The sequence below is a fragment of the Equus przewalskii genome, chromosome 28, assembly GCF_037783145.1.
Source record: "Equus przewalskii isolate Varuska chromosome 28, EquPr2, whole genome shotgun sequence".
Classification (NCBI taxonomy): Eukaryota; Metazoa; Chordata; class Mammalia; order Perissodactyla; family Equidae; genus Equus; species Equus przewalskii.
The window spans coordinates 24,220,488-24,246,913 of NC_091858.1; the positions used below are offsets into that span (position 1 = coordinate 24,220,488).

The 26,426-nt window shown below is 37.5% G+C and overlaps 2 protein-coding genes across 38 annotated transcripts in view; one reads left to right on the forward strand and one right to left on the reverse strand.

The window, feature by feature from the left end:
- The window catches only part of CENPU (centromere protein U), a 47,460-nt gene extending 41,089 nt beyond the window's left edge, over window positions 1-6,371 (forward strand). For both annotated transcript variants that reach the window (XM_008517271.2, XM_008517273.2), the window contains exons 9-13: window positions 149-227; window positions 440-487; window positions 1,616-1,677; window positions 3,671-3,827; window positions 6,011-6,371. In XM_008517271.2, coding sequence (XP_008515493.1) covers window positions 149-227; window positions 440-487; window positions 1,616-1,677; window positions 3,671-3,827; window positions 6,011-6,118 — 454 coding nt within the window. In that variant the 3' untranslated portion in view covers window positions 6,119-6,371. The remainder of the gene's footprint in view (window positions 1-148; window positions 228-439; window positions 488-1,615; window positions 1,678-3,670; window positions 3,828-6,010) is intronic.
- Window positions 6,372-6,923: 552 nt separating this feature from the next.
- PRIMPOL (primase and DNA directed polymerase) overlaps window positions 6,924-26,426 on the reverse strand; it is a 40,163-nt gene continuing 20,660 nt past the window's right edge. For 11 of the 36 annotated variants that reach the window (XM_008517281.2, XM_008517274.2, XM_070598200.1 and 8 more), the window contains 7 exons: window positions 19,312-19,474; window positions 17,412-17,500; window positions 15,393-15,482; window positions 15,207-15,315; window positions 9,865-9,947; window positions 9,736-9,782; window positions 6,924-7,331 (listed from right to left, as the gene is read on the reverse strand). In XM_008517281.2, the coding sequence (XP_008515503.1) occupies window positions 7,080-7,331; window positions 9,736-9,782; window positions 9,865-9,947; window positions 15,207-15,315; window positions 15,393-15,482; window positions 17,412-17,500; window positions 19,312-19,474 (833 nt within the window). In that variant the 3' untranslated portion in view covers window positions 6,924-7,079. Of the gene's footprint in view, window positions 7,668-9,735; window positions 9,783-9,864; window positions 9,948-15,206; window positions 15,316-15,392; window positions 15,483-17,411; window positions 17,501-19,311; window positions 19,475-26,426 lie in introns of all 36 variants that reach the window. The other 25 variants (XM_008517277.2, XM_008517282.2, XM_070598180.1 and 22 more) reach the window with 5 other exon arrangements.

A 26,426-nucleotide genomic window follows, 5' to 3' on the forward strand; every position in this document is an offset into this window, starting at 1 on the left:
TGCAAGCTGACCATGCCATCTTAGATATTCAAAATGGCATATGCCAAACTGTGTGTATTTGTTGGTGTGCTAATGAGCAAATGAAACACACCTTTCAAAATCCTTTAGGACACCTAGTTTGATTTCTTTCTTTTTTATTTTGCTATAGACAAAAAATAGGACCTAAAATTTGTAAGGAAACCATCAACAAATTTCATTCTCATATGAAAGAAGAACTCATCAAACTGGTAAGTTCATTGACATAAATTTGGTGGTCTAAATTTTTTTTAATAATCCTGAGGCAGCATCTTAGAAAAGCTTGCATTTGCTGGTAATGTGGTGAAGCTCTCATTAGAATGATCCATATTTCACATGTTTTTAAACTAAATGTGATATATTGTAAACTATAAACGTTTAATTTTGGAAAATGCATATGAATAATTATTTTTGTTTTGTGTAGCTTAAAGAAGTCCAGATGTTGAAGACTCTGAAAAGGAAGAACGCTAAGGTAAATCACTTACGATTAGGAGCTTATAGTTGTTAGAACACTGACAGACATAGAGTTAAGTAAATTGACTCTGGGTTTTATGACCTTCAGAGTTTGTGTAAGATTTCTTATTTTTAGTTAGGCTTTTATTTGGTTGATCTTGTGGTTGAATACTGATAATGTAGTCAAAGGAATGAGGATCCTAGTCAGCCTAAAAATGGCTCTCAAGCCCAAAATGACCACTTATATGGATAAGGATTAAGTAATATATATTTATTGCTTTTGTGGATGTCAAAAAGCAAAACCTTTTAGAAGAAATAACTGTCTCAGGTAAAAGGACAGTCTGGGAACAACACTAGATTAAGGGTCAGGAGACCTCATTTCTTGTCCTGGTTCTGCTATGTCAATGTTGTACCACCTTTTTGAAAACTGCACACGACTCGATGTGCAACCAGGAACAAGCTGGTCAACACTAGGCGCTGCCTCCCCATCTGTCTGTGGTTGGACCAAGTGACCTCTGAGGTTCCAGCCCTAAACTGACATGAATCTAGGAGAAGAGCAGCACCCTCTCTACATTTATAATAGAAATAGACTTGAAACACACACATTTTCCTTCAAAGCCTTTCTTTGTGTGAGTTTTAATCTCTTACTGGTCAATGCTGCGTTGCCTGTAAGTAAGTGATTACAGTCTGAATGTCCAGCAGTGGAATATTAGGTAGTCATTAAAAGTGATGCTGATAATAAAATTTATTATATTGAAATGCTCGTTTTTAAAATGCAAACTGTATGATGACACTCCCCCGCTTCAACATTTTCCTAGTGTACCTAGGTAAAATGGAAACTCCTTACTTTATAGCTCACAGGGTAGTAAAGGTCTGGTCCCCACTTCCTCTTCCAAGTTATCCTGGAGTAGAAACCGCTGCCCTTCTTTTTCCGAGTTCCCCGTTCTTTTCCTACATGGCACACATGATGAGCTGTAATTCCGTATTGTGTGTGTGTCGTATCTGGCTTCCCTAGTAGACCAAAGTTCCGTGATGGTAAGAAGGGGGTCTGTCTTGTTTCTCACTGTATTTCCACCACGTGGCACAGTGTACCTGGCAGTGCTCAAACATGTACAAAATCACTTTAACAAACTATTGCGTTACTTAGGTGATTTCAGATATTGAAAAGAAAAGGCAGCGTTTGATTGAAGTCCAGGATGAGCTGCTCCGGTAAGACATCAGCATCCTCTGAGAACTCAGCCGTAAGGATTTATTTACAACGTCACGTGGGGCTAGTAGAACTTGCTGCTGTGTTGAATTAAGATCCAGGTTTTCTTTGAGCTTGGAAGCTCAGTGAAGGTAGGGTGTGCTGCCAAGTTGGAGAAGCTTTCAGCACAGGAGAATTCAGCACTCACCTATCTGCCATCAGATCCCTCAGCTCTGGCCTGAGAGGCAGCCTAATGAGAGATTTAGTGCATACACTCCAGAACTAGACTACCTGGGTTTGAATCCAGGCTCTGCCACTTACTGGCTGTGCAACCTTGGGCAGGTTACTTGACCTCCCAGGGTCTCAGTTCCCTCATTTGTAAATGAGTGTAATATTACCTACACCTCACAGGGTGTTGTGAGAATTAAATGAATAAATATACAGAAAGTGCTGCATAGGGACTGGCATACAGTAAGTGCTGTGTCAGTGCTAAGTTCTTGTTAACGTTGTTATTGTTGAAATACAGACCTTGGTGGGGCACTCTTATGAGTCCATCCCCCAGTGTTGGACCAGGAGGACTTTGCTGGGGGGTCGCCGTGGTCTGCTCAGGAAGACTGGAGCATGCTGCATCAGCGCTCAACCAACCAGTGTTTTCTGGTGCTCTGCTAGACAGTCAGGATCCTGTGTGAGCTGGAGGGTTGGCAGTGAAGCAGTGGGAGGATAGGCTGTAGCAGATATGCTCTCTGCTCTTAAGGAGCTTTAAAGTAGCTTGAGAAAGTGGTATTATCAGAAAAGACAGCCTGTAATTAAGTACTGTTTTAAAGAAGAAACTGCCACAGAACTTCAGAAGAGGGAGAAATTGGTTGTCTAGTCCACTGGTTTCCAAATCTAGTCTATGGACAAGTGCTGGCCCAAGATAAAGCTTTCACTGGCCAGGCAAAAACAAGAATGTTAAAGATACTATAATAATGATGGCTAATGCTTAAAAAGCTTCCTGTGTGTGCTGGGCACTGTCCTAAATGCTTTATATATTAACTCGTTGGTCATCATAATCCTGTGAGGTAGGTTACTATGGCTACATAATAAGACTCAGACATGTCTTAAAGATGAGCCTCTTTTGTTCCTTTTCTAGATATAATTTTAGAAGTTGAGAAGTATATTTTGAAAAGGCATGGGAAAAAAAATGTGGTATATCATTATTTTAACTTTACATGTGGAAAACCTACGCATGGGGAGGTAATTGCCCAGTCACCCTCTGGGAAGTGGGGGCGAGGCTCTGATGCCTGCACTCCTGACCGCAACCCTGGCAAAGAGGAGGGAGTTTACAGAACGCTGCCTTTGTTCAGCGTACAAATCATGTTAGGGATGCTTGCTTTTTACGTCTTTATTTGTGAGAATAAAAAATTGGCACCTCTCCCCCTCCTTTTATTCACTGGCCCATAAAATCCAAAGTGTCCCTTGTCATTTTACAGTTACAAAACGAAGCCACTGAGAGGAAGCAGTGTGCCCAAGGTCACACATCTTTCCTCCAGGCACTGTGGCAGTTTTCCACTCGTTTTACTGGATCTTGGAAATGGGCAAGATTTTGAGAAGAGGCAGGGGAAAAGGGGAGGCTTTTTGTCCCTGCTTTTGCTGTTCAACTGCAATGCCTGGGTATTCCTGCCAGAAGCTCTAAAATGTCAACTAAGCGTATGTTCTAATTCAGTAGTTCCCAAGACCCTAACAATGACTTGATGAATTTTAGGATGTGGAAGGCAGGCATGGTCCTCTGTGGGTTTCACTGCTAATTACTCATCGTATATTGTATTTCAGAGGTTTTTTTCTATATTTTAAATTGAAACGTAGACTCTTTCATACGTTTGTAATGTCATAGCCAAAGATATCTTAAGCCATCTACTCCACGTCCCCCATTGTTTCTTCTTTCACTCAGTGTACTTAGTCTCATACGCTGCAGGCTGTTACCGTTTATTATATGTCATTTATTTTGGGGAAAAATATTTTTTTGTTTATTTTCAGGTTAGAACCACAGCTGAAACAACTACAAATAAAATATGATGAACTTAAGGAGAGAAAATCTTCGCTGAGGAATGCAGAATATTTCTTATCTAATTTAAAACAGCTTCATCAAGATTATTCCAATATTCGACAGAAAGAACCGAATGTAAAGGAAACGGTAACTTTGGGTTTTACTTTTCTCACCGTCCTTCAGAAGATAGAGGGCGTTTGCATGCTAGAGGACCAGAAGCTTTGAGGAGAAAGAGAAAGATATGTAGATGCAACATTAGTTTACCCAGAACAGCATCACATAAATTGGTGAAAATTTGTTATATCATCACTTCTTTAGCTACTTAAGGCTGGAGGAGTAGAGAAAAATCCAGAAACATTGATTTTTATTAAGGTATTTATGCTTCAGAGAACTGCATTTCATCAAGGGAAGGAAATCCTCTGTGTACAAATCTCAAGTGAGCAATGATGCTTTACTTATTAAAATTGTCATCAACATAAGACTGCTCAGACATGTTTTACAGAGACCAAGCTCTTTTGTTCTTTGTTCAGCCCATGTTTGTAGTATCTTTTGTATCTTAAAAACAAGCCATTATTCCATATAAATAGTAGGTGTATTTTTTTTATTTTTTTATTTTTGGTGAGGAAGATTGGCCCTGAGCGAACATCTGTGCCAATCTTCCTCTATTTTGTATGTGGGACGCCACCAGGACATGAGTTGATGAGTGGTGTATGGGTCCATGCCTAGGATTTGAACCTGAGAACCCCAAGCTGCCCAAGTGGAGTGTGCAAACTTAACCACTACATCATCGGGCTGGCCCATAGGTGTAATTTTAGAAGCTGAGAAACATAAAAAGGGCATATAGTAGGGAAAAGTGTAGTATGTTACTGTTTTAATAAATTTTGTAGTTGCTTCTGGATTTTTGCTGCAGACTTTGCTACTGTTATGATAACCAGCTCAGATTAATAGAAATGTTTAAGTTACAGAAAAAAACATAATTTGTATTCCCTAATATAATTTTATATAAAATGTATAATTATGATCACACTTGTATTTTTTACTTCTAAATTCAATTTTAAGGTTTTGACACTGATCTAAAAGTTAATTCTCCTGAGCCTAAGGTTTGTTCATATATTACAGATCTGGAAATAGAATGTTTTTAATTACCTTTTTCTGTGACAGTACCCAACTAGTCTAAAGCTTATGTGGAGTTGGGGATTTGGTTACTAAACTTGGAGAAATTAGTGGTAGCACTGATTGAATGTGAACAGCCTAACTTGGGTGAAAACTTGCTATAGTGACTCTGCATTGTTTGGAACGCGCTGCTCTTACTAACATCCCATCCTGCGCGTGCCCTCGGTGCCTTTCGTACTTCCATGGCAGCATCTATCCTTGATGCTTTATAGAGTGCAGATATTTGGGTATCAGTCTTACCTCTTTCCCCAAACTAAAAATCTAGCAGCAATTGTAAGTTCTTCCCCTCACCCGTCCCTGAGAGCATGTGCCCCTGGCAGCTGGAACACTGGGCTCTCCAATATCTTTTGAACTGAATTCCATAGTAATGTGGTAGCTTCTATCCCAAAAGAATTCCATTATTAGGTGGGTGGTAGTCGTAGTCTGACAGCTTTTCTGTTTAATTTTCATTTCTAAGAAAACAACCTTGGAAACATTAAACTATCATAAGTATGATAAAATTCTGTAAGGGGAATTCAGTCACTCACCCTTAGACACAGTTTGCAATACGAAGTTTGGCTTTGTTAATTTTTCAAAATCATGAGTAGGGTTTTGTTTTCTATTTTATGTTGGGTTTGTATCTAATTTTGTCTTTAATCATTAAGAACATTTGGATTGGCAACTTTTAAGACATTTAGTCAATCTTCCCAATAAATAATTTTTCTAGATAGATTTTTTTTTTCTCATGAACTTTTATGGACCTGGTGTTCTCATTTTGTCAGTTTTTGCAGTGAAAGTGAATGTCTCACAGTTTTCTGTGTTTAAAATAGGCATGAGATCGAGCAGGCCCCACAGAGCTCTAGTGCACTTGCCCAAACCAAGTCTTGACCTGTCCCAAGAATGATTCTGTTTTAAATAATTCAGATGCCACAGTTCTTTAAACCAGCTGGTCTTCTGGGATGAGATCAGCTCAAGCTTTGCAGAGCAGTTCCCGTGCAACGTTATTTATCAAAGGAAATGGATAAAAACCAATTTTCTTAATAGTCCTAGTTGCCAAAATGAAGAGTAGTTTATGAAAAGCTCTATTAAAATTGGCATTTTGTCATAACATTGAGCTATGTAAAATAGATTATAAAAGTTTTTGATATTTGTTAACTTAAATTATTTTCCTTCAACAGTATGATTCATCCAGCCTTCCAGCCCTGTTATTCAAAGCAAGAACCCTTTTGGGAGCTGAAAACCACCTGCAAAATATCAACCGTCAATTAGAGAAGCTGCTTGACTAGGAATGAGGCCAGTCTACGAAAATGCACCTTCATAAAGATCGGCCTCATGCTACTATCTGTTGCCTTCTGAAACTATACTTTTATAAATATTCTTTTTGAAAAATTAAAAGGGAAGATATATGTTTTTACTTCATTTTTCCACCAAGAAGATTGGGAGGAAAACCCCAAACTTTATTACTGTTAATTTGAGTTGAGCATTTTTTTTTTAATATCTGAGAATGTTGCCATAACAATAAAAAGTAAACTTGTCTAATGGTTCAGAGTGGTTGTATGGCCTTGTCACCATTTTAATATTTAATATTACTTTGCCATTCAAATTAAGTGAGTGAACAATGTTAAGTGGCATCAGTTTGATTGTATAGTAGTTTTAGAGGCCATAATTAAATTGTTAGTGTCTTGAATAATAAGTTTTAAAATACTGACACCTGGGGCCGGCCCCGTGGCTGAGTGGTTAAGTTTGTGCGCTCCACTTCAGCAGTCCAGGGTTTCACCGGTTCAGATCCTGGGTGCAGACATGGCACCACTCATCATCCCACATGCCACAACTAGAAGGACCCACAACTAAAAAAATATATATATATATATATACACACACACACACACACACACACACACAACTATGTACCAGGGGCTTTGGGGAGAAAAAGGAAAAATAAAAAATAAATGTTGACACCTAATCAGCCCCAGACATATAAAAGAGTTCTAACCTGTAAATAAACATGCAAAACTAAGTTGATGCAAACATAGACTAACTTTGGTTAACCAATAAGGAGATTTCTACTGAGTTTAAATACACGAAAGCCAATTTTCAGTAAAACTGGTTTACTTCAATAAACAAGAATTGGAAAGCAAAGTGATAAAATTTAGTTGACACAAATAGTTTAAAAGCTACTGTGTCTGTTGTTAAATCTGCCTTCAGGCAAATCACAGGCTTGTCGTGCGAGTGTCCACAGTTAATCAGCTACTCTCCTAACACTTCTAGAATTAGTTCATCGGGAATTTCATCCGCTCCACGGTTAGAACCGAGCAGCCCATCCTCTGCAGCTTCTGCCAGCTCAGCATCTTCAGTAGCTTCCAAAAAATAAGCATCCTCAATGCCATCACCCCAGTCGGCATGAGAAGCTACACCTTTTGACAAGGTGCTAGACGGTGGCTTACGAGGCGTCTCAGTCTCACTGTGGGTTGTCGCTTCATCTGTTGTCAACGCCTCTTCCTTTAGTTCCAAAGGGGAGGGTGAGGGAGAATGGGATGGAAAGAAAACACCGGGTATCAGTCCGAATATGTGATGATTTCACCACCGTCAATCTGCGTGGAATTAAGGTATTTAAGTATACGACCAGTTCTTTGACAGACATTAAAATGAATCTGCTGGGTGATACTGTCTCCAGTATAGTGACCATGAAAATGAGTTCATTGATTCAGTGCTGCTGCCATCGTAGCTCAGACGCTGCTGAAACTCCAAATTTGGAAATGCCTGCAGTTCCTGTGGTACATTCTTTTCAAAATATACAAGACCTACAACTAGAATATACAACTGTATACTGGGAGACTGTGGGGAGAAGGAAAAAAAGAAGATTGGCAACAGATGTTAGCTCAGGTGCCAGTCTTAAAAAAATACAGATGGAGTTAGAGCAAGGGTAGACTGAATTTTTTAAAAAGTAGATCCAGCTGAAGGCAAAGTGGGAAATATATCTGCTACATTAACAACAGACTTATTTCCCTATTAAGTATGTAAAAAAATTAAGAACTTGGGTTGAAAAATTCTCATTCTCCAGCTGCACACCTAAACATTCAGAGATGAAGGGTTTTAATGTCTGCAACTTACCTTTCAAGAGATTTGTTATAGACTGAATGTTTCTGTCCTGCCCCCCAGAAATTCCTCAGTTGAAATCCTAACCCCCAATGTGCTGGTATTAGGAGGTGAGGCCTTTGGGAGGTGAACAGGGCATGAGGGTGGAGCCCTCATGAATGGGATTAGTGCCTTTATACTAGAGACCCCCAAGAGCTCTCTCGTCCCTTCTGCCCTGTGAGGGCACAGCGAGAAGGAAGCTGGCTCTCACCAGACACCAAATCTGCCAGGACCTTGATCTCGGCCTTTCCAGACTCCAGAAGCGTGAAAAATAAATTTCTGTTGTTTCTAAGCCACCCTGTCTATGGTCTTCCGTTATAGCAGCCCAAAATTACTAAGCAAGAGTCATCAAAAATTACACAGATAGCAGTAGAGGGAGAAAACACGGGGGGCCAGATGTTAACAAACGGCAAGTCTAGGTGACGGGCATACAGGAGACTTCCTTGTTCTTGTGCAACATTTCTGTTTCAAACGAACAAGGATGACGTTCCTCCTCCTCTTAGAAGCAAAGTTTATTTTTAAAAATTTACTTTGTTATTGGTTATTTCAAAACACTTTTTAACCTAGTAGCTTCCCAGAGAACTTGGCTATCAGCTATTTTATGTCCAGCTCCTACAGACCACAAATCAGATTTCTACCATTTCTATCTTGGATGTATGAGTTTTTTCAGGAGAAATTTCATTTTCTTTTTTTTTTTGGTGAGGAAGATTGACCCTGAGCTAACATCTGTTGCCAATCTTCCTCTTTTTGTACGTGGGATGCTCCACAGCATGGCATGATGAGCAGTGTGTAGGCCCACGACCAGGGTCTGAACAGCGAACCGCAGGCTGCCGAAGCAGAGCGCGTGAACCCAACCACGGCCACCGGGCCAGCCCCTCAGAATTTGTTAAATCAGATTGAATAGGTACCAGACCATTATCTAGAATGTAAACTCAAGCACTTACTCAGCTTGCAGCAGGTAACTGACTAGAACACGATAAAGGAAAAGGCTGACAGATGTAGGGGAAGAAAACACTAAAAAGTCTAGGAAATAACACAAGAGTATTTAATAAAAAATTCTTATAAAACATTAATAAGATCTCATAGAAAAGTAGAAAGAGGCCAGTTACAGGCAATTCATAAAGAAATACAAATAGTAAATCTGAAAAATGTTCAACTTCATTAATTAAGAAATGTAAATTAAAACAACTGAAATACCAATTTTTGCCTACCAGGTTGATAAAGAATAAAAGGTAAAAATAAGCAATGTTGGCAAACGCTGGGGTAATAAGTGTTCTCATATATTGTGAAGTCTCATTTCCTATCATTTTTATGGAGAGCAATTTGGTAATATATACTACTGAAAATATTTGTGATAATTTAGGGAAAAAAAGCCTGCGAAATACTGTGTATACTATGACTTTAGAAAAAAATATATATGTAAGCATACATAGACACAGATTCTGGAAAATATATGCCAAAACATTTACATTAGTTATCTCTGAGTGGTCAAATTATGAGTGAGGATGATTTTCACCCGTTCTGCTCATAATGTATTTAATTTTTTCCTACAATAAATGTGAATTATTTGGGTAAATAAAAGTTTTTAAAAGAAAAATGTTGGTTTGGCAATCTGGTAATATCTACCCAAACTAAAAATGCATATACCCTTTGACACAATTCTACTTCTAGAAATTGAAATCGGGACACATTTGGACACTACCCATAGCTCATTTATAGTATTGTACCAAGGATAAGTAACGAGAAAGAAACTGAAAACTGGGCTTACATCTTTGATAAGAAACTGGAGACATACTTCAGCAGGTAATGGAAAACCTGAATCAGAAAGACAGTAAAATTATTTTATTATAGATACCTCATTTTCACTTTGTGGTAAAAGTAAAAACTAATAACTCACAGGCAGATTTGAAGTTTTCTGCTTTACATACAGGGTCATGACATTTTTGATACCAAACTTCATTTTTCAGGTCAACCAAAATCCTTTACATTAAAAAAAAGAAAGAAATTATTACTTAATACCAAGACTGGATAGAAAGCAAAATTCAGCTATAAGCCTTTTACAAGAGATACGCCTAAGAATTAAGGATGGAGAAGAGTTAAAAAGTAAAAGGATGGAATAGATCTACACCAACCAAAAGCAAGCCATGGCTGCCAAAAATATCACACAAAATGGACTTTAGGCCAAAAAGGACATATTGACAGAAGTTCCTCCGAGGAAGATACAATAATTCCCAATCTGTACCCACCACGATACTTCAAAATATGTGTGCAGATTGACAGAACTTCAAGGATAAACAAACCGTCTACCACAAATCAAGATTTTAAAGAACATTCTTTTGATAATTGATACAACAAATAACCACAAAAATCCAGTAAGGACAGAAAATTTGAATGACATAATTAAAAAGCAATTAAGAAAGCTGATATAATAGTCATATATGAATACTGCTTCAAATGGCGAGAAGCAGCCCTTTACACTCACATAGAAAACAATGATAAAAAGGGACTACGCTAGGTACAATGTGAATCTCATCAAATTTAACAGTATTTATTCACACAACACATTCTCTGACTAATAGCAAATTATTTAGAAACAAATAACAAGAAGATAGGTAATAGAAACCCATAGCTTGGAAATTAAAAACGTTTTAAAATAATCAATGTCTCAAGGAAAAATCATGATGAGAATTAGAAAATTGAATGGAATTGAAAATACATATTAAAATATGTGAAATAGCGCTAAAGTAATCTATAGAGGGAAATTTTAGAATCTTAAAAGCTTATCTACGAAAAGGAATGGCTAAAGCCAAGTGAGTTAAGTAACTAACTTGGAAAATGAACAACAGAATATAAAGGAAATAAAAGGCAGGAAGTAATAAAGAACAAAAATTAAAAAGAATTAACAAGGGCAAAATGTGAAAACTACCAAAATTCTTGCAAGATTGATCAAAAAATACAGACATATATGTTATTAGAAATTCAGTGCAGATATAACTACAAATACAGAATAGACTAAAAATAGAAGAAAATTATGAACTTTTGCCAGTAACATTGAAAATTCTGGTAAAAAAGACAAATTACTAGATAAAAATATAACAAACTAAGTCAACTTAGAAAGTTACAGAATTCCTAAACAATCCCATAAGCAATAAAAATAAAATTTTAAAAATTTGAGTAAGTAGTTTAAAACTTTCCCATAATTCACAGAAAAGGAAACATAACATGGCTAACATTCCTGTGGCAGCGGGACACGTACCCAGGAGAGAAAAATGCAGGCGACTCAGTCTAATCGCCTCATAAACTTATTCCAGTAACAGATTTATGGATAAACACGCTGATGCTGCAGTCCTCAAATGTATACCAAAGCGCCCAGGAGACTCCAGGATATTCACCTCTTTCCAGAAAAGCACAGTGACACTTGACCTCTGTCAAGCACCACGCAAACTACCGGCTGGCAGTTCACGACTTCAATATCACATGGCCTTTCCTTCCTCTCAGTGCTGTCCTACCTTTGCAGAGCTGGGCTGTTTTTGCTGGCAGCTGTGATAAAAAGTACCATAAACACCGATGTGGGGGTGGCAGTACCATAAACACGATGGTGGGGGTGGCAGTGTCCAATTCGATTGTTCCAAGGTTTAAGAGGTGAGGCAGTGCTCAAAAGGACACAGTCCACTAATACGTAACTGTATTTAAGAAGGGTCAAAAGGCACAAACTTCTGGTTTTAAAATAAGTAAGTCACAGGGGTGTAATGTACAGCGTGGTGACTATAGTTAATACTACTGTATTGCATATTGGAAGGTTGCTAATAGGAAATCTTAAAAGTTCTCATCACAAGAAAAACAATTTTGCAACTAGGTATGGTGAAGGATGTTAGCTAGATGTATTGTGATGAACATTTTGCAATATATACAAATATCAAATCATTATGTTGTACCCCTGAAACTAACATAATGTTATATGTCAATTATACCTCAATTAAAAAAGAATGAAATCGAGGCTGGCCAGTGGCGCAACGGTTAAGTGCGCACGTTCCACTTTGGTGGCCCCGGCCCGGTGTTCGCTGGTTTGGATCCTGGGTGCAGACACGGCACCGCTTGGCAAGCCATGCTGTGGTAGGCGTCCCACATACAAAGTAGAGGAAGATGGGCATGGATGTTAGCTCAGGGCCAGTCTTCCTCAGCAAAAAGAGGGGGAATGGCAGCAGATGTTAGCTCAGGGCTAATCTTCCTCAAAAAAAAAAAGAAAAAGAAAAAAGAAAGACAACTCATTCTTAATATTTAGGGACCGGCCCCGTGGCTGAGTGGTTAAGTTTGTGCGCTCTGCTTCAGCAGCCCAGAGTTTCGCCAGTTCGAATCCTGGGCACAGACATGGCACCACTCATCAGGCCACGCTGAGGTGGCATCCCACATGCCACAACTGGAGGGACCCACAACTAAAACTACACGACTACATACCAGGGGTCTTTGGGGAGAAAAAGGAAAAATAAAATTAAAAAAAAAAAAAGAATGAAATAAAAATATTTTCTTTCAATTTATGAATATTTTTTCAAAGAGCTACTAAACTGTTAGAACATAAATACTTATTAAGTTGTTTGAAACTAATAAACAGAACATTAGGTATTTCTTTTGGCCTCATAACAAAGTGAAAAAACTACTAAGATACTAAAGTCACCATGAACTGAGAAGGTTGGGAACCACTGGACCAATGGTATTTTCTAGGCGGAGAGTCCTTCCCTATAGAATGCTCTTTGCAGGATTTTTCGGATTTCTGCATATAGTAAATAAATCTAGAGTCTATTTATTTATGAGGCATGTTCCAGTGGAAATGTCACCATGCTGGCTAACCATATGAGTATAAAATGCAGCTGTTTCGTAAGCTCAGTGCTCCCTGCTCTGTGCGGTGAGTGCTCACACCTCCCTCGGCTTTCACCCTGAGTCAAGAGAGCTTCGAGTGCAGGGAGGACCTGGGCAGCCGCGCCAGGTGGCTCGGGCCTCACTCCGCTTCACCTGTGCCTTTCGATTCCTCGTATCTTTAAAACTATTAGTAAGGCTTGACATTGGGTAAGATCTCTGATTTGTAAGAGTGTGGTCTGACAATCCAATCCTCAAATTCATTAGTAATTAGAGAAATTCAGATGAAAACTACAAAAAAAAAAGCTAACAATACTAAAGGGTTGGTGAGAATATGGAGCAGTAGAAAATCTGAAAACACTGCTGGTGGGAGTATAAGTTAGCATGACCTTTTGGGAAAATAATTTATCATCTAGTAAAATTAAATACATGCAGGTTTTACGACACAGCAATTCTACTTTTAGATATATACTTTGAGACACTCTTGCATATGTGCACTAGGCAATATGTACAAGAATATCTGTAGCTTTGCTGTTCATAATGGTAAGCCAAATGTCCATAGTAGGACAACAGATAAACTGGCATACATATATTGATATAATGGCCTACTATACAATCATGAAAACAGAATAAGCAAGAGCCAAATGCTGCAATATGGACGGACCTCACAAACACAATGCTGACCAAAAGCAAGTCAAAGGATGCAACTTACATCAGATTTAAAAACATACACAATGAAGCAATATATTATATGGGGATACAAATATATATGGAAAAAATCACAAAGAAAAGCAAGGGAAAGATTAACACAAAATCCAGGATAATAGCTATTATCTCTGAGGGCCAGAGAAAGGAAAAAATCGGTGTTGGGCCCACAAGGTGATCCCGAGGTTTAATGAAATTCTGTTTCTTAAGGCGGCTGGCAGATATGACAAGTGGTCACTCTAGAGTTAGCCTTTAAAATGTACACACACATTGTATACACTCTTTTATATGTACGATATATTTCACAGTTAAGAAAAATAGATTATGGACACATACTACAACCCGATAATTCTTCAGAAAGGAATAAACAGCAATGTGAGAATCACAAAAAGGTAAAAAATGATCATTGTACAATAATGATTTTTTTCGTAAACTTATATGCACAGAAAAGAAAAACTAGAAAGACACATCAAAATCATAACCATAGTCATAGTTATTACTGGTTCTGGGCCATCTTTGCCTTTGTGTGTTTCTATGTTGTAGCTTTGCGTACCGAGACTTTAGTTTTTGAAGTTTTTTAACTGAATTAATCTACATAGATAAGTCTAGCACTGAACCATGCTACCCTAAATGTTTTCCAGCTGTCTAGCAAAAGCTTCATGATCACCTTCTCATGTCTGGCACATGTGCTGTCTATGCTTGATATACAGAAGTCTCAGCTTTGACATTAAATATAAAACAGCAAAATTTCTCAATCGTAACTGATAACGGCTGAGTTTTTATTTTATCCCTATTCTAACCACATCCTTACATTATTTAAAATTCTATTTATGGTTTTACTTCATCTTTTACTTCTTCCCCTTTTGCCAGGGGCATTTTAAAGAAAACCCCTAAAACAAGGCCTGGCATATACAGTAAACAGTCAATACTGGTGGGTCCCTCCTATACCATTCTTTGTCTTCAACATGTTAACATAATCTTAACTCCAACTCTTAACACTAACTGTTAACTTGCCCAAATCTGCTCAAATTCAATTTTAGACTGCATAAGGTGTCAAGGGCTAATGGCAACAGATGAAGGAGAGATATACCTTCCACTATCATTGTTCATCCACCTGTCTACTGCCTCTCATTTCTTTTGTTTTTTTTTTGACCAGGAAGATTAGCTAACTGCTGCCAATCCTCCTCTTTTTGCTGAGGAAGACTGGTCCTGAGCTAACATCCGTGCCCATCTTCCTCTACTTTATATGTGGGACGCCTACCACAACATGGCTTGCCAAGCGGTGCCATGTCCGCACCTGGGATCCAAACTGGCTAACCCCAGGCCGCCAAAGCGGAACGTGCACACTTAACCACTGCGCCACCAGGCTGGCCCCTGCCTCTCATTTCTTTCTAGCCCTACTCAATTCTACCTTAGCCTTCTCAAGATTATATTATCTGAGGGATTATTTTACCAAATAAAGTACAGATACAGATAATATGTGCTAGAAGCAAGGTAATAATTAAGATGCTCAAGTTAAATACTATAAAACACAAACCAAATATAATATAAATTGAATTACAACTAAATCCACTATAAAACTAAAATCACCTTTATATTCTCAACTTTATTTAAAAATTATAAATGTTTAAAATATAATATTGGTTAAATACCTAGAACTCATTATTAAACAATATTACTTACATGATATTATTACTCTTGTGAGCTCTTCCAATGTTTTCACACCAGCGATATTTACAAATATCATACACCAATAATTCTTCTAGGAAAAAGTAGTTCCAACGCCGAATTCCTAAAATGCAAATAATGTGTCTAAAAGTATTATTACTCTATCATCCAACACTTAATAAAGAATAAGATTATCTTTACCTCCTTTAATTCCATTTTTATTCACCAAAGAAAGAACAAATTGATCAATTTCAGGGTAGGGTGAACACTGAAAACCTTCAATGGCTTCTACTGCAACAGAGAGAAAAACTAATTATAAACTACAATGGCTAAAAGTTCAGGGGTTAAATTTTGATTAAGTTGTTAACACAATTTGCAATCCCCCAGATTTTTTTTTCCTTTTTGGCAATTTGCCTTTCATCTAGTCACGGATTCTTCTTTTTTTAAATTGAGGTATAATTGACATACATTATATTAGTTTCAGGTGTACAGCATGACTTGATATTTGTATATATTGTGGAATGATCACCACAATAAGTCTAGTAATCATAGATTCTTGTTACCCTACAAGGAAGTAGTGAAATTCAAACCTCTCAATTGAGTCAAATGTTAACCGATTTTCTTGAAAAGCATTTATAATCATTTCAACGGTTTTCTTCATTCTGACAAAGAGAGAAGCAGCCCCTGACACCTAGGAGCTGGCCTGGTACTGTCAGCGAGGCTTTGGTGTTGCTAGAAGCTGGCCGAGCACTCACAGCTCAGCCCTGGTGTTCTCCTGTCAATCGTAAACTATTTCACAGGACTTCAGCAGCAGAGAAGACCACTCTGTGGCCATGCTGATTCCAGACAAAAGCAAGACCACTCGGTAACCACGTGTGAACACAAACAAAACATGAACACTTCCCAAACCACAAAAATGACCAAACATCCCCATCCTACTACAAGTAACTGTTGCTTCTTTACCAACTATAGCTTTCGTCTTCTCCCTGTGGTCTGCCTTCCTTCTAGATGAGATTTATCAAGATACTCAATCACAGAATCGTCCCTGACAGCACACAATTCACAACAAAGGCACACTTCCTTGGACATTCCTCGAAAGCACCTAACCTAAGCCTGACTCCTGTAAGCTCTTTCTGACAGCCTTTTACTGTGATGCCCCACGGTGTCCTGCAGTGTGCGTCCTCCAACGCTGCAAGCAGTAATAAACGCAGCTTGCTCACTACAGGTGTGTTCTCCGGTGATCTTTAGCTGTAGGGCACTGACAATTCAGTTATATTTTGTATCTAAGAATCTACTGAAATAATTTAGGATAATTTATTCAAAATCTCATCTAATTTTTAAAGACAGAATAATCTAGTTCTTAAAGCCTGTATTTCACTTATAAAAGGAATATACATAATTGGAGAAATTTTGGAAAATATATTAAAGCAGAAATAAGAGAAACTCCAAATCAATGTCTAGAAAAAACTGCTAAACATCTAGAAGAAATAAACTTAAGAAAATATGTTATCCATATTTTTTAATAAAACTTGTGATCTTACCTCATTTATAATTTGAGTCTACCTTTTCTCTTAACATCATGAATGAACATTTTCCATATTATACAGCCTTTATAAACAAATTAAACGGTTACAGAGTATTCTGATGTAATTGATATAACCAATCCCATTTTATTGTACATTTAAATTGTTTTCAGTTTTTCACTATTATAGATAATGATAGCCCAAAATATGTGTATAAAAATGTTTGCTGGAGAATTTATGGAAATCTTAGAAAAAACCTGAATTTTCCTCGGCATAGAAATGAAGGACATAGGATTTCATGAAAAACTATGCAACCATTAAAAGAATAAGGAAGCTCTGCATATATTGGAAAAACAGAAAAAGCTCTGCCAGTCTAAATAGGGAACTATTAACAGTGGTTACTCATCTTTGATTGTGGACAAAGGGGCGAAGAAAACTTCTGGTTTTTTTATTTTAATATGTGTTTATTTTATATAAACAATCTACATTATTTTCATATTTTTTTCAAAAACACCATAAAATGAAAATTTGTGAATAAGCTTTAAAAAATATCTTTTTTTACACTTTTTCCATTTTGGATAGAAACCTACTTGTTTTAAAGGTTCAGTAGATATGAATACTTAAGATTTAAGATTTTTAAGGCAAAATAGATTTTATATCCTTAAATGTTCATAGGAAATTATTTTCTTAAAATTACCTGAAGTGCTGGTACCGTTAAAATACTCAACTCGTTTTTGTTCATTCCGAGATATGTCACATGTAAGAATTCGTAAAGTATCTGAGAATCTGAAAAAGAAAATATGCACAACAAAGTAACATTATATTAGAATTAAAGAGACACGCCTACACAAAGACTGAATTTCAAATAGTTCCATATGAAAATCCTTTGTTCAACAGCTAATTTTCTAGGACATCTATGCCACATTTGCCTACAAAAGCACCAACCCTATATAAAAAAAGAGCAGTTTGGTGAACATTTAAAATCCCTTTCCTCAACTACAAAGTGAATCAGAGGACTCTAGGACCGCTGCAGCTGCAGAATAAAGTATAATTCTATTCCCCAAACGCACAGAGCTTTTGAAATTTTTGTTACAATGATTTTAAAAGTGTGAATAATAGGAAGAAAAAAGAAGAAAAGATCGATGAAAGCAAAGGGGAAAATGGATTCAAATTAATTGAAAGAAAAGATATCATTCATAAGCATAAAGAATTTAGCCTTTATTTCAGGAAGAAAAATACCTGATATTTACTTGGATACACAAAGGACAATTACGGTAACCCTATTCAGTAGAACTCACCACTTCCGTGAGATTATATGGAAACTACAAAAGAAGTGGGATTTGGTAATCGGGAGATTACCTGGACTTCGGGCCGTATTACACGCCAACTGGGTTGCTTTTCCCACACACGATAGAACATGATCCTGTTTTGGTGCCAACAACAGCGGGCACCAACAGTCATACGATTTCTCCACTACTACACACTACTTCTGGAATCCCAGCAGCCACTACGAACATTAACTGCTTAGCTAACTAACTGGTGTTTACAAAACAAATACCACGTGCCAAGCACAGTTGTCAATGTACCTGTACAGTTTTAACTTACTTAACCCTCACAACAACTCCCTCAGATAGATGTTAATATTATTTCCATTTTAAAGGTAAGGAAACTAAGACTTTGATGTTACTTCTGAGATACGCTATGAAAGAAATCAAAAAGCCCAGAAATACAGGGAAAAACAACCCATCTTCCCACCCTCCTGGGTCACCGCTGTCCAGTGGGCGTCTGAACACAACTTTCCCTACAGCGATGCATTTTAAATATTTTTATTAAAATTCATTCCTATGAAATTTCTCTTTAAAATTATATCTAGGGAAGACAAAGGGAGAAGAATTAGAGCAAGTTAATTTAGCAAGGCCGTTTAGTATGATCCTTAACCGCAGGTTTTAGACTAACAATAATTGCCAGCCCAGAATGAAGGGAAATATTTCTCTTGAAGGATGCCTTTCACACTTCGTAAAAATGACTGAAACAAGAAAATCTAAATGTTCAAAAACAGAACTGACAAAAAATTAGAGTATATCGATATAATGGAAAGCTATATAGGCATTAAAAGTTTTATTTACAATTAACTGTTGGCAAGTTATTAACTTGGCAAATATTCATGATATAATATTGAATGGATTAAACAAGTGACATAACCATATAAATAATGATCTTAAATATTTTTTGAATGAAGGTCCTATGTAAATTATATGTACATAAGTACATACATAAAAAGAAAATGAGATGTTTCCAAATGCAATATAAGTAGTTTTATTCTTTATAGAATTGATAATCATTTTAGGAAAACTAGAAAATATATAAAAATGTAACTGTAAAAGGATATAGAAAGAAAACTAAGCAGTTAAAAAAAACTTTCACTATCATTTTTCAGTTAATAGACAAAAGAGAACAGTTAATCTGGAATTTTAAGAACTTTCTTTTTCTTAAGGTAGAATGAATTTACACAATTCACATTTTAATACTATACAATGCCATTCACTGCTTCATAAACATTCATGAATAGACAATGGTTTAATTCTGGTAGTATATACCTGACATTGCTGACCAAAGAAGAGAGGAAATACTGATATTCTTCAGAAATATTGGTTGACCGTGCAGGAGAAAATCTGTTCGCTTCAGCGACCTCCAAAGCCACGTGCTTTCCTATTTTGGAAGATTTATATAGACGAAAGTTTCTATTTCTTGTATAAACTCCTATATCAAAAATTAATAAAACAATATGAATGCATGTTTTAGAGATTTATTTTATTTTATTTTAATTATTATTTTTTTTTGGTGAGGAAGATTAGCCCTGAGTTAACATCTATTGCCAATCTTCCTCTTTTTTTCCTTGAGGAAGATTAGCCCTGAGCTAACATCTGTGCCAATCTTCCTCTATTTTGTATGTGTGTTGGGACCTCAGCATGGCTGACAAGTGGTATAGGTCTGCACCCGGGATTCAAACCCACAAACCCGGGCCACCAAAGCAGAGTGCACAAACCTAACCACTACACCACTGGGCCGGCCCCAGTGATTTATTTTTATAGTTGGCAAATACTAAATCAATTTGTATAGCAGTATTAGAAGAACCAATTTGTTCCGGTTCACAACGGCAATGCAGGAAGATCCTGAACTGGCCACCTTCCAGGGACACACTGAATCTGTAATTATATACAGAACAATTTCCTCTGAAAAAAACCCTGAAAACTGGTGGAGCAACCCATTCACATCAGGGAAACAAGAGGGAAACCACATCAAAGCAGGTAGAAAAGGCTGAGATAATCTTGCCATAAACCTCACCCTCAGCACAGCAACCCACAATCAGGAGGGAACTCAGAAGCTGGAGCTTCTTTCTGAGGAGCAAAGAGCTCACACTCCATCTCAGGCACCAACTTTTAAGAGTGGCATCTGAGAGACAAACCCCCAAAACACCTGGCTTTGAAGACCAACTGAGCTTGCCCACACTCACCCACCCCAGGGCCCTTTGAAAAGCACCCAGACTTTATGTGAAAGAGTCTCACTTGCTAAGTTAAAGCGTTAGTTTGAGGGGCCAGGGCTCCTGCTGGGATATGCTCCAGGGACAGAGGCGGGTAGGCACTGTCTTGCTGCTTTCCCTCGGCCTTGTTAAAGCCGGCAGGTGCCATTTTTGATTTTTCTTTTCTGGCAGTTGCCATCTTTATGCTCCAGTCAGCAGGCCCCATCTTCCACACTCTCCTTCTGCTTTGCTAAATGGGCGGGTGCTATCTTTTTAAATTCTTTTCCCTTTTTTCAGTGGCTGCGATCTCTCACTCCCCTCTGCCTCACTCCAGCCAGTGGGCACCATCTTCGTACCAGTGGGCACCATCTTCGTACTCTCCCTCTGCCACCCTCCAGAGCACCAGTATCTCCCGGAGGGCAGCTTCTACAGGTCTTGTGCCTCAGTTTTTACACATGGTAACCTGGTTTTTGTGGCTGCCACCCAGGGATACCCCTTGATCACCTGGCTCTGGAGGCCAGGGGGCTTGAGTTCCTGGGTCCAACAGGACTGTAATAATGAGAGACAGCTCTCGGCAGGCCACCCCCTACCCGGCCCCCCCACCACCACACACCCACACAGGGCATTGCACAGACAGCCTATCTGTGAAAGGGGCCCAACTGTTTGTCCTGGAGCTTTGGCCTTAGGGGCAGGCTTCAGGTTTTGCACACATCTAGATGGTATGGAGCTGATCTCATGGAATATAGGGCAAGGGGCACTCTCTTTGCACTGTCCCTATACCTCAGTACAGCTCACTGGTTTTTCCCAGAAAGGAGCATACATACCCCAGTTTTTGCAACTGCTGCCCAGGGGATACCTCCAGATTGCCTGGCTCTGGTGGCCAGCAAGTCTTACCCTTGCAGCTCCCAGATCGTTTACATTTGCCTTCTTTAAAAGCCACTGCCTGAGGGTTTGGTTCTAATTAGCCTGAGTCTAGGTGCTAACTGAGGTCTTCTCCTTTGGAACAATGACTGGTTTGGGCACACCCTTAACTACTGGGAGCTATTAAAAATAAAACAGGCTGCTTGGACCATCACAAAAGTTTGAGAGACAACAAACAGCTAGGGCAGGGTTGAACAATAAAGCTCATCTCCTACACAAGCCCAGCCCTTCCAGACTTGGAGAGGTGACTGTTTCATCTAAGGCATAGAAACAACACAGAGAGTCAAACAAAATGAAGAAACAAAGGAATACGTTCCAAACAAAGAACAAAATAAAACCTCAGAAAAAACCTCAGTGAAAAAGAGGTAAGTAATTTACCTGATAAAGAGCTCAAAATAATGGTTATAAAGATGTTCACTGAAACACAGTGAGAACTTCAATAAAGAGGTAGAAAATATACGACACTACCAAACAGAAGTCACAGAGCTGTAGAATACAATAACTAAACTGAAAAATACACCAGAGGGGTTCAGCAGCAGAACAGATGAAGCAGAAGAGAGGATCTGTGAATCTGAAGACAGAGTGGAGGAACTTACCCAAACAGAGAGCAAAAACAGAAAAGAACCCAAAAAAGTGAAGATACCTTAAGGGGCTTCTGGGACAGCATCAAGCAGACTAACATTTGCATTATAGGAGTTCCAGAAGAAGAAGAGAGAAAGGGGCAGAAAACTTATTTGAAAAAATAATGGCTGAAAACTTCCCTAACTTGGGGAAGGAAATAAACATACAGATCCAGGAAGCCCAGAGACTTCCCAACAAAATGAACCCAAAGAGACCCACATCAAGACACATTATAAATGTCAAAAGCTAAAGGCAAAGAGAGAATCTTAAAAGCAGCAAGAGAAAAACAACTGGTTACATACAAGGGAACCCCCTATAAGACAATCAGATTTTTCAGCAGAAACGTTGCAGGCTAGAAGGGAGTGACACAATATATTCAAAGTGCTGAAAGAAAAAACTTCCAACCAAGAATAGTCTACCAGCAAAGTTATCAATCATGACTGAAGGATGGATGAAGAGAATTTTCCAGAGAAGCAAAAGCTAAAGGAGTTCACCACCACTAAACTGACCCTACGAGAAATGTTAAAGGGACTTATTAAAGCTGGAAAAATAGAGTGCTAATGAGTAGCAAGAAAACATATGAAAGTATAAATTTCACTAGTAAAGGTAAATATATAGTAAAGATAGTGGATTGATAACTTATAAAGCTAATATGAAAGTTAAAAGATAAAAGTAGTAAAAATAACTACTTAGTTAAGGGATACACAAGATAAAAAGATATAAAATGTGACATCAAGAATATGAAATGTGGGGAGAAGGAGTAAAAATGTAGACCATTCAAACTTAAGTTGTTATCAACTTAAAATAGACTGTTATAAATATAAATTGTTATCTGTAAGCCTCACGGTAACCAAAAGCAAAAATCTACAATAGATAGACAAAAGACAATGAGAAAGGAATCTAAGCATAACACTAAAGAAAGTCATCAAAGAAGGAGAAAGGAACAGAGGAACTACGAAACAGCCAGAAAACAACTAACAAAACGGCAATAAGTACATACCTACGAATAATCACTTTAAATGTAAATGGACTAAATGCTCCAATCTAATGACACAGAATGGCTGAATGGATTTAAAACACAAGACCCATCTATATGCTGCCTACAAGAAACTCACTTCAGACATAAGGGCACACAGACTGAAAGTAAAGGGATAGAAAAGATATTCCATGCAAACGGAAACCTAAAGAAAGGTGGGGTCGCTATACTTACAGCAGAGAAAATAGACTTTAAAACAGAGACTGTAATAAGAGACAAAGAATGGCACTGCATAATGATAAAGGGGTCAATGCAACGAGAGGATATAACATTTGTACATGTTTATGTACCCAACATAGGAGCACCTAAGTATACAAAGCAAATATTAACAGACCCAAAGGAAGAAACAGACATCAACATAATAATAGTAGGAGAGTTTAATACCCTGCTTACATCAATAGATAAATCATCCAGACAGAAAATCAGTACGGATTTTTTTTCTAGAAAGTTAAAAATACATGAGAAAGGTGCTTCTCTTAGAGAAGGCACTTTTGCTATCATCCTGCCTCTATAGTTATTTAGAGAGAAGATCGAATTATCATTGATGAGAAGAAAAATAGTCCAAAGATCACTTACTAGTAGAAAATCATGGCTGTCAGAGAAACTTCAAATTTATTTTAAAATACATGTTCACACACACATACACACATGCATGCACACAATGGCACAAAACAAGTCTTAACAAATTTAAGAATACTGAAATCATATCAAACAACTTTTTCCAACCACACTAGTATGAAACTAGAAATCAATTACAAAAAGAAAACTGAAAAATTCACAAATAATGTGGAGACTAAACAACTTGCTACTGAACAACCAATGGGTCAATGAAGAAATCAAAAGAAATAAAAAATACCTTGATACAAATGAAAATGGAAAAACAACATACCAAAACTCATGAGATGCAGCAAAAGCAGTTCTAAGGGAGAAGATCATAGCAATAATTGCCTATCTCAAGAAATAAGAAAAAATCACAAGTAAACAACCTAACTTTACCTCTAGGAACTAGAAAAAGAAAAAACAAAGCCAAAAATTAGTAGAAGGAAGGAAATAACAACAGATCAGAGCAGAAATAAATGAAGCAGAGACTAAAAAGACAATAGAAGAGATCCACAAAACCAAGAGCTGGTTCTTTGAAAAGATAAACAAAATTGACAAACCTTTAGCTAGATTCACCAAGAAAAAGATAAGTAAACTCAGAAATGAAAGAGGAGACATCACAACGATACCACAGGAATACAAAGGATTATAAGACCACAAGGATCATAAGAGACAACTATGAACAATTATATGCCAACAAATTGGACAAACTAGAAGAAATGAGTAAATTCCTAGAAACATACAACCTTCCAAGACTGAATCATGATGATATAGAAAATTTGAACAAACCAATTAGTAGTAAGAAGATTCAATCAGTAATCAAAAACCTCCCAGCAAACAGAAGTGCAGGACCAGGCTGCTTCAAATATGAATTTTACCAAACATTCAAAGAAGCATTAATACCAATTCTTCTCAAACTCTTCCAAAAAATAGAAGAGAAAATACTTCCAAATTCATTTTACAAGGCTAGCATTACCCTGATACCAAAACCAGACAAGGACACCATGAGAAAAGAAAATTACAGGCCAATATCCCTGATGAACATAGATGCAAAAAATCTTCAACAAAATATTAGCAAACCAAATTCAACAATACACTAAAAGGATCATACACCACGATTGAGGGCAATTTATTCCAAGGAGGCAAGGATGGTTCAATATCTGCAAACCAATCAGAGTGATACACCACACTAACAAAATGAGGGATAAAAAAATCATATAATCATCTCAATAGACGCAGAAAAAACATTTGACAAAATTCGAAATCCATTTATGATAAAAACTCTCAACTAAGTGGGTATACAGGGAACATACCTCAAAATAACAAAGGCTATATAGGACAAGCCCACAGCTAACATTATATTCAATGATAAAAAGCTGAACCATTTCTCTCTAAGATCAGGAACAAGACAAAGATGCCCACTCTCACCACTTTTATTCAACATAGTATTGGAAGTCCTAGCCAGAGCAATTAGGCAAAAAAGAAATGAAAGGTATCCAAATTGAAAAGGAAGAAGTAAAACTGTCAGTATTTGCAGATGACATGATATTATATACAAAAAAACCTTAAAGACGACACCAAAAAACTGTTAGAACTAATAAATGAATTCAGTAAAGTTGTAGGATAAAAATTCAATATACAGAAATCTGTTGTTTCTATACACTAATAACAAACTATCAGAAAGAGCAATTAAGGAAACAATATCATTTACAATTGCATCAGAAAGAATAAAATACCTAGGAATAAGTTTAACCAAGGAGGTGAAAGACCCATACACTGAAAACACTAAGACATTGATGAAAGAAACTGAAGAAGACACAAATAAATGGAAAGATATTCTGTGCTCGTGGATAGGAAGAATTAATATTTTTAAAATGTCCACACTATCCAAAGCAATCTACAGATTCAATGCAACCTCTACCAAAATTCAAATGGCATTTTTCAAAGAAATAGAACAATCCTGAACTTGGTATGGAACCACAAAAGACCCCGAATAGCCAAAGCAATATTGACAAAGAAGAACAAAGCTGGAGGCATTACACTCCCTGATTTCAAACTCTATTACAAAGCTATAGTAATCAAAACAGTATGGGATAGGCAATAAAAACAGACACAGGTCAATGGAACAGAAAAGAGAGCCCAGAAATAAGCCCATGTATATATGGTCAATCAATTTATAACAAAGGAGGCAAGAAGATACAATGGGGAAAGGACAATCTCTTCAATAAACGATGCTGGGAAAACTGAACAGCCACATGCAAAAGAATGAAACGAGACCACTATCTCACATCATACACAAAAATTAACTCAAAATGGATTACAGACTTGAATGTAAGACCTGAAACCATAAAACTCCTGGAAGAAAACATAGGCAATAAGGTCTTTGACATCACTCTTGACAAGTGTTTTTTGGATTTAACACCAAAAGCAAAGGCAACAAAAGCAAAAATAAACAAGTGGGACACTACATCAAACTAAAAAGTTTCTGCATAGCAAAGGAAATCATCAACAAAATAAAAAGGCAGCCTACTGAATGGGAGAAAATATTTGCAAATCATATATCTGACAATGGTTTAATATCAAAATATATAAAGAACTCATACAACTCAATAGCAAAAAACCAACAATCCAATTTAGAAATGGGCGGAAAATCTAAACAGATATTTTTCCACAGAAGACATACAGATGGCCTACAGGTATGTGAAAAGATGCTCAACATTCCCAATCATCGTGGAAATGCAAATCAAAACTACAATGAGGGACCAGCCTGGTGGCGCAGTGGTTAAGTTTGCACATTCTGCTTTGGTGGCCTGGGGTTCGCTGGTTCAGATCCCGGGGGTGGACCTACACACTGCTTATCAAGCCATGCTGTGGCAGGCGTCCCACATATAAAATAGAGGGAGAGGGGCACAGATGTTAGCTCAGGGCCAATCTTCCTCAGCCAAAAGAGGAGGATTGGCAGCAGATGCTGGCTCAGGGCTAATCTTCCTCAAAAAAAAAAAAAAAAAAAAACA